Consider the following 14375-nt stretch of genomic DNA (forward strand, 5'->3'; position numbering starts at 1 on the left):
AACAAAACGCGACAGAACGATTCAGTTCACATTTGACAGTCGCGAGCGACGCACGCCTGTGTCATTTCGGAACTTAAGACAAAATCAAATCGTAAGTTGTATTTAGTTATTTATAAAGATTATTTATTAAATATATTATGTTTTTATATGTGAGCTGTTTTGTTGCAAATGAGGCTTTAGAGGGTGATTCTTCAAAAACAAATCACTAAAAAGTTAACAATTCTGCCGATTAAAACACAGGTAATATTTTGGTTTCAATAAATTGAGCTGTGTTACTATCAACCAATCTAATAAAAATAAGGATTGTAATAAGCTGACCCGACCCACGATGCTTAATAACGCGGGAGAATAATGATTTGTTAAATAAAAATTAAGTTTTTTGAAGAAACACCTTAGAGCAAAATGGTTTCTTGTTTATTTCCCGTGTTGAAAAAAGTAACTATTGTTAAGAATTTGTTTTCGTTTTTTGAGAAATTAGTAATAAGCATTGTGTCTGAAATTCTGTCGGGTGTATAGCAATTGTAGCCTCAAATTCAGTGTTATATTTTGATACTAGCGGCCCGCCCCAGCTTCGCATGGGTGCAAAGGTGATATATTACGCGTGTATTATAGATATAAAACTTCCTCTTGAATCACTCTCATCTATTAAATGATAAATGATATTTATTTCTGTAAATAGATTATAAAATAACACTTTTACACGTCAATATTAAAAAACCCATCAAAATCCGTTGCGTAGTTTTAAAGTTTTAAGCATACAAAGGGACATAGGAACAGAGAAACCGACTTTGTTTTATACTATGTAGTGATGGTAACTAACATTATAAGTATTTTATCATTATGTCTAGTAGTTATATATAAATAATCACTCAGTTATGAAGTACTTAAGTGTATATTTTTTTAACCATAAATACACATTCTAAAAGTACTACTTAACAAATTATTGGTAAATCATAGTTGTTTTTTATGGCATAAGCCGGTAACAGAGCAGACGGATCACCTGATGGTACGCCATCGCCGCCGACCATGGACACTCGAAACACCAGAGGCGTTACAAGTGTGTTGCCGGCCTTTTAGGGGTTAGGAATTTTAGGATTTTTGGGGAATCGGGGATTGGGAAGATTGGGAAGGGGGTAATTGGGCCTCCGGTAACCTCACTCACACAACGAAACACAACGCAAGCGTTGTTTCACGTCGGTTTCCTGCTCGGCCGTGGTATCACTCCGGTCGAGCCGGCCCATTCGTGCCGAACACACACACACATATTATACATATATACGCAATTTGACTGCACGGTTGGTGCGGTGGCTGGGCAACTGGCTGCCGCGCAACGGGTAGCGGGTTCGATTCCCGCACGGAGCAACTCTTTGTGTGATCCACAAATTGTTGTTTCGGGTCTGGGTGTCATGTGTATGTGAACTTGTATGTTTGTAAAACGCACCCACGACACAGGAGAAAATCCTAGTGTGGGGCAACGTTTTTTTTCAAAAAAAAAAAAAAAAAAAAAAAAAAAAAAAAAAATTATACTTACATAATTATACAGATACACATATTATTTTATCATTATGTAGTAATTATGCATAAGTATTCGCTCAGTCATGAAGGCATTTTAAAAGGCCGGCAACGCACCTGTGACTCCTCTGGTGTCCATGGGCAGCGTTAGTCACTTACCATCAGGTGACAAGTCTGCTCGTTTGCCGCCTATTCCATAAAAAACAAATGAAGTACCTACGTGTATATTTTTTATCATAAATACAGTCATTATAAAAGATTGATATACTACAATCGTAAAATACGGTAATTCAAATATAGCTACAATATTTTTATTACATGGGACTTATAACACAAATAGTGAAAAGTGAGTGTACATTGTATAGCGGCATTACGTGCCGTAATGTCCAGATGCACCTCTGCCTACCCCTTCGGGGATAAAAGGCGTGACGTTGCATCTAATATAGCTACAATAATATTTTTTCTATTATGACATGGCGAATCATTATAGGTAGGTACTCCAAAAGGATAATAAAGTAGTATAATATCCGTACATAGGTACATATACTATGTACGTGTACCAACGGCAAGTACCAATGTGACATTTTCCGTGTTATAATATGTACTTTCTAAGGTTATTTTTAACACAACTGACAAACGGTGAAGGAAAACATCGTGAGGAAACCTGGGCTTACAATTTCTAATTATAAGTTTGAAATCGCCAACCCGCATTGAGGAAGTGTGGTGATTAATGTTCAAACTTTCTCCGTGTGAGAAGAGGCCTTTAGTTAGCAGTGGTCACTTATAGCTGTGTTTATAGGCTAGGAATGATGATGAGCTATATCATCGTCGTAGTCCTCGGTAGTCCGAGACAATGGAATAGGTACCAAAGGCCAAATTACTGACATCATCATCATCATCAGCCTATAGCAGTCCACTGCTGGACATAGGCCTCCCCAATTGTTCGCCACTTTGCTCTATCACTAGCGACTCGCATCCAGCTCCTGCCAGCCATCCTGCGCAGATCGTCACTCCACCTCGCCTGGGGGCGTCCTACACTACGTTTACCGAGACGCGGTCTCCACTCCAGGACTCGCTTAGATATTTACTGACATACCTCTTTCGCTTAATCTTCTTACATCAATCTTTTTCATGTTTGCTTAGCGATTGAGGATGATTAATTTTAATTTAAACCTAATCATTTTCAAAACTACATAGCTCCAGCCAGTTTCATCATCCGCGTTCCGTGTGGCGTATAAAGTAACGTACGTGTTATTCCAGACCATAATCTACCGCCGTTCCTATCATCCCGATCCTGCCAACCGTTTTTACGTGATTGAGTGAAAAACATACACATAAACTCACAAACTATATTAACTACTACATAAGTACATAAAAAGCATTTCTGGGCATTTTCGGTTTTTCGAAAATTTCTCAGTAGTAGTACGGAGTCTGGAATTGTGTCCAGTATATGGCAATAGACTCACCCCCTATTACATGGGACTTTTAACAGAAATGGTGAAAAGTGGATGTACATTGTACAGTGCAATATGCCTACCCCTTCGGGGATAAAAAGCGTGCCGTTGCATATAAAAAACTATTTTTATTTCTTTTTAACTATTTTCATTTTTTTTATTACGTTGCCCTACACTAATCGTATTTGCTCCAGTGTCGTTGGTGCGTTTACAAACATACAAGTTTACATACACATGACACCCAGACCCGAAACAACAATTTGTGGATCACACAAACGAGTTGCTCCGTGCCGAGAAGCGAATTCGCAACACATTGTCGGTTGCCCCGCCACTCAAACTGTGCAGTCAAATATCATTATGTATGTGAATTCATGTGAGACGGCGTCTAATTAAAAACAGATTTTAATCATGTATAAATAGTTTGTTTGTTTGGACGCGTTATACTTTGTAACTGTTAGGGACAATTGAAAATAATTAACTAAATTATGGGACTAATGGAAATAATGAGTCTTTATTATGGTGAAAGCCGGTAAACGAGCAGAAGGATCACCTGATGCTAAGCAATCGTCGTCACCTATGGACACCCGAAATACCAGAGGCGTTACAAATGCGTTGCCGGTCTTTTTGGGGTTAGGAATTTAAGATTTGTTGAGGATTAAGAAGATTGGGAAGGGCACGAATGAGCCGGCTCGACCGGAGTGATACCACGGCCTCACCGAAAACCTACGTGAAACAACGCCTTGCGTTGTGTTTCGTTGGGTGAGTGCGGTTACCGGAGGCTCAATTCCCAATTCCGTCCCAATCTTTCCAATCCCCGATTCCCCAACAACCCTTAAATTCCCAACCCCCAAAAGGCCGGCAACGCACTTGTAATGCCTCCGGTGTTTCAAGTGTCCATGGGCGGCGGCGATTGCTTACCATCAGCTGATACGTCTGCCCCATATAACATTTACACACTTTTTTTTTGAGGGCTGGAGATCATCCAATGACTTCTCCCGCCTTGGGCGAGGCGAAATAGAGTGTCAAACTCTTACTGACTAAAAACCACCCCGTTCCTACTCCTGCTTTTCGAGCCGGAGCCCCGGTAAACACGCTAGGTAGTCCGCAGCTCCGATATAACATTTACGTTAAGTTCGCCCCAGCAACCCAATTACTCGTTGAACCAAAAACTGCCCGCATTATAAAACAACAACAAGTAAACACGGCCTTGTAATCGAGACTGGATATTTTTTTACTCGACTGCGTCTGGACGTTTGTTGTGTTTGACCTTAAACTTTACTTTTTTTTTTGTTTTTGTTTTTATTTAAACGTTGTCTCGCACTGGTATTTTCTCCTATGTCTTCCGTAAGATATAGCTACTGATAGGATTATCAATCACAACATATACTAACATTTACACTTCAGTAACCCATATACACACACTCACTCACTTACACTACACTATTACATAGGTACATAAAGATTATACAAAACCCATTTTATCTTTATCTCTCACTCATTCACTTATCCATATTTTCATCATCATCAATCATCATTATCGTTTGTCGATCTTTCTCTGTTATTCTTACTTGACTTTACTTCATGTGCTAGTTCTAGGTTTAAATTAAGTTTAATTTTTGTTAAGGTTCTCAGAATATTGTGTATTGTTTCGTAATTTAATATTTAGTACAGCGACATGTCACCCGGGCCTGGTGATATACATATATTTATTGTATCGTGGCTGCATTTATAAACATACATGTTCACATACACATGTATACACATGACACACAGACCCGAAACAACAATTTATGGATCCTAGGCACCACGCCAACCAGTCATTTGACTTTGAATTTTGATGTCAACATTTGACTTTGATCTAGTTATTTATTATCTAAAATAAGTCCTGAATCAATAAAGCCTTATTGAAATATATCTTGAACCATTTGTAAACAAAAGTTGTATGATATCATGATTATAATGGATCACACAAAGAGTTGCTCCGATACGACGTCACGCTGAAATCTTACTTAGGAGTATTTATCTCGTTGCTTAGCAACCGTATAAAACATGGCAGCTTAGTGTAACGCTCTGATTCAGATCCTGCACTGAGCAAATCACGTTTTGTTTCGTTATCAACAATTTTATACTGTCTTATATTCGATGTGTGGGAGAGCCATGCTTCGGCACAAATAGGGTATTATCCTACTAGTCAAATTCAATACTTTTATCGAAATGTCAAAAACGTTACTTTTCTATGAATTTTGTATGACATCGCAAATTATGACGTCATAATTTTTTTGCGTCAAATAGCATACTTATTACGCAAAAAATAGCAAGAAAAATTAAATCAACAAGTATATCGTCAAATGAATGAATGAAAATACCATTATTTTGGGATATTTTATCATATTGAAATATCAAAATAATTTATTTTTGACCTAGGAAACTACCCAATGGGCCGGCTCGACCGGAGTGATACCACGACCTCACCGAAAACTGACGTGTAACAACGCTTGCATTGTGTTTCGTTGTATTGGTGAGGTTACCGGAGGCGCAATTACCTCCTTTCCCAATCTTCGTAATCCCTGATTCCCCAACAACCCTTAAATTCCTAACCCCCAAAGGGCAACGCACTTGTAACGCCTTTGGTGTTTCAAATGTCCATGGGCGGTGGCGATTGCTTACCATCAGGTGATACGTTTATTGTTACGGTCACCGGTTCGTGTTCTATAAAAAAATCTATCCATGTTTATTCGCATGTAAACTTCATATGTACGATGTAGGATTTATGACGTCATCCGTAGATTTGATCGTCGATCGTCTATGTGCGATTTCTGTCATCTGTCACTTGTCATGTGTCGCCACAATACTACAACTGTATTGATGACTTTCAAAAGTCATAATTCAAACAAACCCGGTGACTTTACCAACAGTGAATCAATATTTGTATAAATTATGAATAATTTACTGTACACAGACTGATAACATATGACAATCACGCCTATTTATTTTGGTAAAGGATTGGCAGATATGTAAAAACCCAGTTTTGGCTAATTTATCTTATCACAACACTAAAAGTCTATAAATAGCTAGTACTGACCAAAAGCCTTACACGGAGAAGGTTTGAGCATTAATCATCACGCTTGCTCAATGCGGGTTGGCGATTTCAGACTTATAATTAGAAATTATAAGCCCAAGTTCCCTCAAGATTACCTAGCGGGTTTACCGGAGCTCCGGGTCGAAAAGCAGGAGAAGGAACGGGGTGGTTTTTAGTCAGTAAGAGTCTGACACTCCCTCTCGCCTTGCCCAAGGCGGGAGAAGTCATTGGATGATTTTCTCCCCTCAAAAAAAAAAAAAAAAAGTTTCCTCACGATCTTTTCCTTCACTTTTTTGTCAGTGGTGTCTAAATATTTTTTTTAGAAAGTTTATATAAATCGGCAATAGTGACATTGGTACTTGTCGTTGGTAGGTTTCGAGCTAGCACCCACGTGCCCGACCTTGGGCCAACAATATACACTCGGCGTCACAAAAATTGCACCTCTTGGAAAATTGTAAGTTTAAAACATGTCCCGCCAGTAACGAATACATTACACCTTATTAATATTGGTATCAATTGAAAGTACGTTTAACGACCTTTAAATTAACAACAGTTAGAATTCCTAAACACAACAGATCTCATCAGCACGTAACGTTAAAAAAAATGTTGTCAAAATATTCAGAATGGGATAACATTCCTCAAGAGACTGTTGTCACATTAATTCGTCCATGAGAGAAAGCATGGAAGCAGTCATCAGGGCTAGGGAGGGTAACACTAGGTTTTAAGTTGTTTTAAGGAATTATTTGCTGATAAAATAAAATGTAACTTTTTAATCATTTGCATTTGCTTGCTTTTTTTATTCCCTGGTAAACAAAAAACCAAATCCATTGATTTATTCTTAAACTTAAATGAATTGCCTTTCCAATGATACCTTAGTCATATGTCTGCCAATGATTAATAGGGTTAAAATGACTATGATTGGAACTTTTAAAGAGGTGCGATTTTTGTGACGCCGAGTGTATGTGTCTTATCAGTCTTTATGAAAGCCATTTCATTTGATATCCATAATGGAAATAGCTGTGGAAAGAAATTAGACCATAATATCGTATGGTCATCTAGATTAATAGTGTGTACCAAATATCAAATTGGGTTGTCGTCAGGAATGGGGGTAAAATTCCAATTACTAAAGACCGAAGCTAAATGAAATCGTTTGACAAAAATGTTGCTTTGTCTGTCTGTTCTATGTACCTATACTTAGATCATTGAAAACACGCTGCTGAGAGGAAGGTTTTAAATGACAAAATCAAATGACGAAATTACATAGCAGAGAAACTCAAATTACCATCCAGGGCTGTTAGCTAATCATATCCATACTAATATTACCCACAAAAACATTTCATGTTAAATGTTGCCAAGACGAGACCATATAGCTCGCACTGTCAAAAAGTAATCAGATCCCGTGTAGAGCCAAGTTTCTAACCCTATACTTTTGAACTGGCGAGTCGGCCGCACGGACTTTTTGCTATTCGTCATATGGGCTTGAGCTTAAAAATCTATTCAATCTTCTAAACTCTTTCCGTGCGGCCAACTCGCCAGTTCAAAAGTATAGGGTTAGAAACTTGGCTCTACACGGGATCTGATTACTTTTTGACAGTGCGAGCTATATGGTCTCGTCTTGGCAACATTTAACATGAAATGTTTTTGTGGGATTTCATTTCTTTTTGTAGGTTGCTTATGATAGAAAGATAAAATGAGCGACAAATTCACCTACTAAACTACTAAATTTATAAGAAAATTGGAAACGTAATCCTAATACTTTTTATCAATGAAAATTAAAACACTAGTATCTAAACCTTTACCTACTAAACTACTAACAATTAAATATTAGGCAAATGGTTTTTTTCTCCGCGATAGCAAACTTTTAAATCACCGAAATATTCCGAAAACTTTTCATTCAACGAGACAACCGTCAACGACGTCTGACCTCGCGCGTCTGCCCGCGTTCGGGTGCCGCGCTCGCTGACGGGCCGATTATTTTTAGCTACTGCGCGGGGACGAGGGGGCAGGCGGCGGGCGTTGGCGCATACTATACTTACGATGCTTATGTTCAAAAGTATAGGTTGATTAATAAACACTTACCGAAGTGAAGTGTAGTAATATTATTCATATCTAAGTACTTATGGGTAGGATAATGTTTTGATTTGATGAAAAGTTTGTGTTCTATGTACTTGTGTATAATTTTCAGATCTCAAGCAGGAAATAGGGAATTAAGTTTCCCTATTTCAGATTTTTACCCCTCCGCGGCCGCATTCAGACCTCTAGCGTCAAAAGTTGCGGAAGTCTCGAACAAACTTTCACCCCCTAGTTTAAGGGGTTGGGGGTAAAAGTTCCAAGTTTTAGGATTTTTTTGTTGTTTGGGTACTAATACTAGCTTACATACCAAATTTCAGTTTTCTAGGACTTCAGGAAGTACCTTAAGAATTTTGTTGATCATCAGTGAGTGAGTGAGTGAGTGACGAAATCGGGGTATTTTAGATATCAATAAAATCTAAAGTATAAGAGCTATGCAATTGAAACTTTAGAGGTTTATTAAGTCTACCACTGACATTATATCCTGAAAATTTTGTTTATCTGGTATAACCCAAACTCAAGTTATGAAGGTTCAAAAATACGACGAAGCGCTTCGAGAAAAGGTAGGTAGTGCCCTTGCGCTTCGCTTGGCTCGTCTTGGCGGGGCACTGCCGTGCCCCCAGATAAATGTGAATGTATGTATGTCTGGATGTTCGTCCGTCAATCACGCTAAAACTACTGAATGGATTTTGATGAAATTTGGTATACAGACAGGGTATGAGCTGATTTGAGTGATAGGATACTTTTTATCCTACGGGAACGCGGATGAAGTAGCTGGCAGAAGCTAGTCTATAATATAAAATAAGTCAGGTTTTCCATCCTGACGCTATAATTCCACGAACCGATTTCCACGGCTTTGCATTCGTTGGAAAGGTCTCGGGCTCCGTGAGGTTTATAGCAATGAAAATTCAGGAAAAATTTCAAGAGAAAAGCAGGAAAACAGGGAAAATCATTGGTGTCAAAACGGAGTTCGCCGGGTTTGTTTGTTTTTTTTTTATGAAATACGTCGGCAAACGAGCAGACGTATCGCCTGATGGTACGCAATCAACGCCGCCCATGGACACTAACACCAGAGGCGTTACAAGTGCGTTGCCGGACTTTTGGGGGTTAGAAATTTAAGGGTTATTGGGGAATCGGGGATTGGAAAGGAGGGAATTAGGCCCCTGGTAACCTCACTCACAGAACGAAAAGTTTATAAATTTTCAAATGTACTACATATTTGTTCTAGCAAAATATTTTGAGGGAGATTGATTGATAGACACAGATTGACTGTACATTAGTCTATTCATAACATCTCGCCTAAGGCGTAGACAGATGTATGTGGAACACATATTCCTATCAGTTATGATATCATTTGTTCTGTATTCCGATTGAATAAATAAATAAGTGTAATTATGAAGTCGTGGTGGCCCTGTGGTTTAAGACGCCCGCTTCTCATGCATGAGCGAGTTTGAGATCTACCAACATCAAGTACCAATGACTGTTCAGAATTATAATTTGTACTTTCTAAGATTATTTAAACATCACTGCGAGAAGAGACTTTGGTCACCAGGGGCCACTTATAAGTTATTGACGTGTGATGTAAAGAATTGGGTAGTTTCCTCAATAAAAAAAAATATTTAGATTTTTCAATACGATAAAATATTGATACAATAACCACACTTTCATTTAGATGATCTACTTAATCTTCGAATGTTTCTAGTTAATTTTCTTCAAATAACTCTAGCTATTTGACGGAAAAATCATAAGTCGCACTCTATCTCATACAAAAATCATAGAAAATATCGTTTTTAACGTTTCGAAAAAAGTATTGAATTTGACTAGTAGGAAACTAACTGATCACAAGACTCATTAGAATAATATTGTGACAACTATAATAGATGCACAAGAAAGATAGTAAACACTTTAATTTACAAAACGAATCAGAGATTTGCTAACATACACACTATACTTACATAAAACAAAGCAGGAAATATATTCTTTTCCTCTTTCCTCTAACGTAAATACTAGCAAGCGTTGTCAAGGGCAACGTATCAACAATGGCTATACGTTGTCTCTTTCACTCCTTTACTAAAGTTATTAGCTATCCTTTTCACACGGCTTTTTGTTTTATTTCTTTTTGGCGGAATGGATTTGTATAGGTTTTTGTGTAGGTCTAGATTTACTAGAATGATTTAAATCTAAGTTTTTACTTTCTGTCTGTTTGGTTGTTAAAAACTTAAAAAATACTGATCAGGCTTTCAATAGGTAGTTGTGTCAGATACCGCTTTCATTGCTATTATCAAATACGAAATCTTCGAGAATCTGAAAAATTCCATGTTTTGATATAGGTATAATTTGTGTCAGATGTCGTGCTATTACTGCGAAATCTTTGAAAGACTCAATAGATGTTAAACTCGACCCCCCGTGTAACAGAAAGAGACCACTTGTTCTATGACTTTCGACCAGCCTTTTCTTAAGGCCCGCAACGTATCACTCCTCTGGTGTTGCGGGGTCCATACCATCGTGACCCGTCTGCTCGTTTGCCTCTACTTATTCCTAAAACCGAGGCAATTTAATTTGTATAAGTTTATTAAAGTAATACTAGTTGGTAATTTTATTGCATACCAAAAATGCTGAAATTTTCTGTATCTGTTTAAGACATAGTTATACAGTAGTCAGAAGTGCTTTTCCACCAGAGATGCTATGCTACGTTGCTCTGGATGTATTTAGCTTCCATCAAGCATATTCATTGGTAAACATAGCTTAGCATTGATGAAAACAGACTCAGCTAAGCTATGTTTTTATACGAAAAGATGCGTGGATGGATGGCTTCCCTACTATCGATACGCGATTGCACACTCATCTACTATGCAAATCTTCCTCATACAGCTACATAGCTTAGTATTAGTGGAAACGGTCACATAGTTTCACAGCTTAGTTATTACATCTACATAGCAACATCTCTGGTGAAAAAGCCCCCTCAAACAAGAACTAAATATTTTGATCTTGACATTGATGTTGATTTTCTTTTGTCCTTAGACCATGCCAGAAGTACACCCCGCGTTCGCCAATTCTGGCAAGAAAGCTGGAATTGAAGTCTGGAGGATTGAGGTACGTAATGAAAATATATATTGTTTTAAGTATTTTTAGCACCAAGGTCGTGGTTGGCCTATGAAGTAAGTACAAAGAGAAGATGTCGTAATGACATTGGCACTGTGACACAAACACGGCCCTGCCCAATGATATAATCTGACCAGCATCCTTAGAACGAGTTTGCTTTTTTCTTTTCTTTTTTTTTTTTTTTTTATTAAAACGTTGCCCCACACTAGTATTTTCTCCTGTGTCGTGGGTGCGTTTACAAACATACAAGTTCACACGCACATGACACCCAGACCCGAAACAACAATTTGTGGATCACACAAAGAATTGCTCCGTGCGGGAATCGAACCCGCTACACGTTGCACGGCAGCCAATTACCCGAGCCACCGCGCCAACCGTGCAGTCAAACAAGAACTAAATATTTTGATTTGAAAGAAAACGAAACGAGAGCGCGTTTGCTCTGATTTGTTAGTGCAGTGGTTCCCAAAGTTAACTGGTCTACGACCTATCTAAATCAAGCTTCTAAACTCAGGACCCACCTTCCAGGGAATTAAACCTTTACTCTGTTTACTACCGTTTAAAAATACAGAACGGTTGGTTTGTACATCGTTGTACAAACAAGGCGTACCAGAAACTTGCAATTGCGACCCACTCAATGGGTCCCAACTCAGAGGTTGGGATAACCTTGGGGCCTGAAGTGCAAGAGGGATGGAGCTATGCAGGTTGTATACCTCTGGTCCCTTTTGCACTGATCAGTGATCGACCATTCTGACACAATTGTAATAGCAGACTAAGGGGTTAGTGTATTCGCGCTGGGCAATCAGAATGCGATGGTATTGATGTATGATGGAAGCTAGAAATGTGGTGTTCCATAGTTTCTGTCTACCGTTGTGTGGATAAGCCGGTGACCGAGCAGTCGAACGCAGCAGTGGGATTTATGACGACATCCGTTAATTTATACGTCAATCGTCTATGTGCGACTTCTATCATCTGTCATTTGTCATGTATCGCCACAATGACCAAAATTATTTACAAAGTATTGATTAATTTGATTCATAGTGCTTCTTTCAAACCAACACTTAGGTCGCGCTGAGCATGGTATAGTAAATCCTGTTAAATTAATTAACGATTTAATCCTAAAACGTAATGTCGCCCTCCATCTACACCTTTGGATTAAACCGTGGACAGTTTTAACCGACAAACATTGTGAAAGTAGTTAATAAAGAAATCAATACGGTAGTAGACAGAGTTTAAAAATTAAAAGTCTAATTAGTCCGTTAGTTAGATAATAAATGATATATTATGACATGTAAATTATTTTGTCATAATATAAGGTTACAGAGATGTACTTTTTTAATGTTTAGACAGGTATTTTTTTATGGTATAAGCTGGTAAACAGCTAATAAAATCAAGATGGTAAGCAATCGCCGCCGCTCATACAGTTTTAACTCCAGAGGCGTAACAAGTGCGTTACCGGCCTTATTTAGGAATTCAATACTTGTTGAGGAATCGAGGATTATTTGATTGGTAAGGTGATAAAAAATCCAGTAACCTCACTCACACAACGAAACTCAACGCAAACGTTGGTTTACGTCGGTTTTCTGAGAGGCCGTGGTTTCTGTGACTCCGGTCGAGCCGGCAAAATTACGCGGATGTGGGCACATACCGCGATACTTAATCTAATCGTTAACACGGTTGTCATAGCTATTCAGGGGTAAAAACAATATATAATACACGTTTATTCATAATTTATTAATATTATGTATTACACGGCTTATTTTCGGAACAAACTGCGCGATATTTCGAATGCAAGCGTTATGAACTTCACAGATGCCGAAATATCAGAAACTCATAAGAACAATAAACATGACCATGTCAGTTTAAAAACTTATATGTCACGGTTTTTAGAAATTTTCTCAGTAGGGGTAGCGCGGAGTCTGGAATTACGCACATTGTATATGTACAATTTTATTGCTCACCCACTATTACAATTTATGTTGTAAGTCCCACATAATGATGAAAAGTGCCATGTGTACATTTCCAGTACTCCGCTGGCATTACTGCCGAAATTTTCGAAAAACTAACAAAACCCTCGGGAATGAACCAGAGATCCCTGTTGCAAGATAAAAATCATGATGTTTATTTATTTATAAACAGAATATAATGAATGATAGTCAACAGCATTAAAAGATTAAACAAAGTAACAATATAAACTGGTTTACGTCAAACAAAGATATTTGAAATGTCGGCGAATAAAATATAAAGCTCGGCTCGAAGATTTATGAACAGCTGTAATAAGAACTATTTATAATCTATGTGAGATGTTTATAGTACAGGGAACGGATAAAAGACTGAAAGTGTGGGAGCGCCATGCTTCTGCACGAATGGGCCGGCTCGACCGGAGTGATACCACGGCCGAGCAAAAAAACCGACGTGAAACAACGCTTGCGTTGTGTGAGTGAGGTTGCCAGAAACCCTATATGCCCCTCTCACAATTTTCTTAATCATCGATTCTCCAACAATCCTTAAATTCTTGACCTCCAAAAATGTCGGCAACGCTTACTTGTAACGCCTCTGGTGTTTCAAGTGTCCATAGGCAGCGGGCAATTGCTAACGCATCAGATGATCCGTCTGCTCGTTTACGGGCTTATAAGATAAAAAATGAATGATAAACACTTATTGCTCGTTGGTCGTTGCGACTGCCGGGCAAGAGGTTCCTGGTTCGATTCCCGGGTCGGGAAAAGTAGTGCTGGACCTTTTCTATTTACCGAAAATTTCTCAGTAGCAGCAATGGAATTGTGCCCAGTATTATGGACTTTTAGGCTAGGTGAATAGTGGGTGTACATTGTACAGTGGCGTTACATGCCGTAATGTGCACCTCTGCCTACCCCTTCGGGGATAAAAGACGGAACGTGACGTTATATTTATAGTTCAGAGACCGAATGAAAGAATGAATGATAAATGACAGGAGAATATTTTCTATAATCTGTGTGTTTAATGTAGCAGTTTTATGATGGACTATAAAACATCACTTATAATCTGAAGATGTGGGCGTTGCTGCACATATTTTACATTTTAACACTTACTTATTTTCACTGCTTTTTTAGTACGGCTATATTTTTGAACCAGGTTTAGTTTTGTCAAAATATTTATAGTCAAAGTCAAAAAGTCAAAAGCAT

At 38.3% G+C, this 14375-nt stretch overlaps 1 protein-coding gene across 2 annotated transcripts in view; it reads left to right on the forward strand.

Annotated features, from left to right (window-relative positions):
* The window catches only part of LOC118281011 (gelsolin-like), a 34723-nt gene continuing 20348 nt past the window's right edge, over window positions 1-14375 (forward strand). For both annotated transcript variants that reach the window (XM_050700969.1, XM_050700968.1), the window contains exons 1-2: window positions 1-91; window positions 11137-11208. In XM_050700969.1, coding sequence (XP_050556926.1) covers window positions 11140-11208 — 69 coding nt within the window. In that variant the 5' untranslated portion in view covers window positions 1-91; window positions 11137-11139. The remainder of the gene's footprint in view (window positions 92-11136; window positions 11209-14375) is intronic.

This window comes from Spodoptera frugiperda, chromosome 19 (genome assembly GCF_023101765.2).
Source record: "Spodoptera frugiperda isolate SF20-4 chromosome 19, AGI-APGP_CSIRO_Sfru_2.0, whole genome shotgun sequence".
Lineage (NCBI taxonomy): Eukaryota > Metazoa > Arthropoda > Insecta > Lepidoptera > Noctuidae > Spodoptera > Spodoptera frugiperda.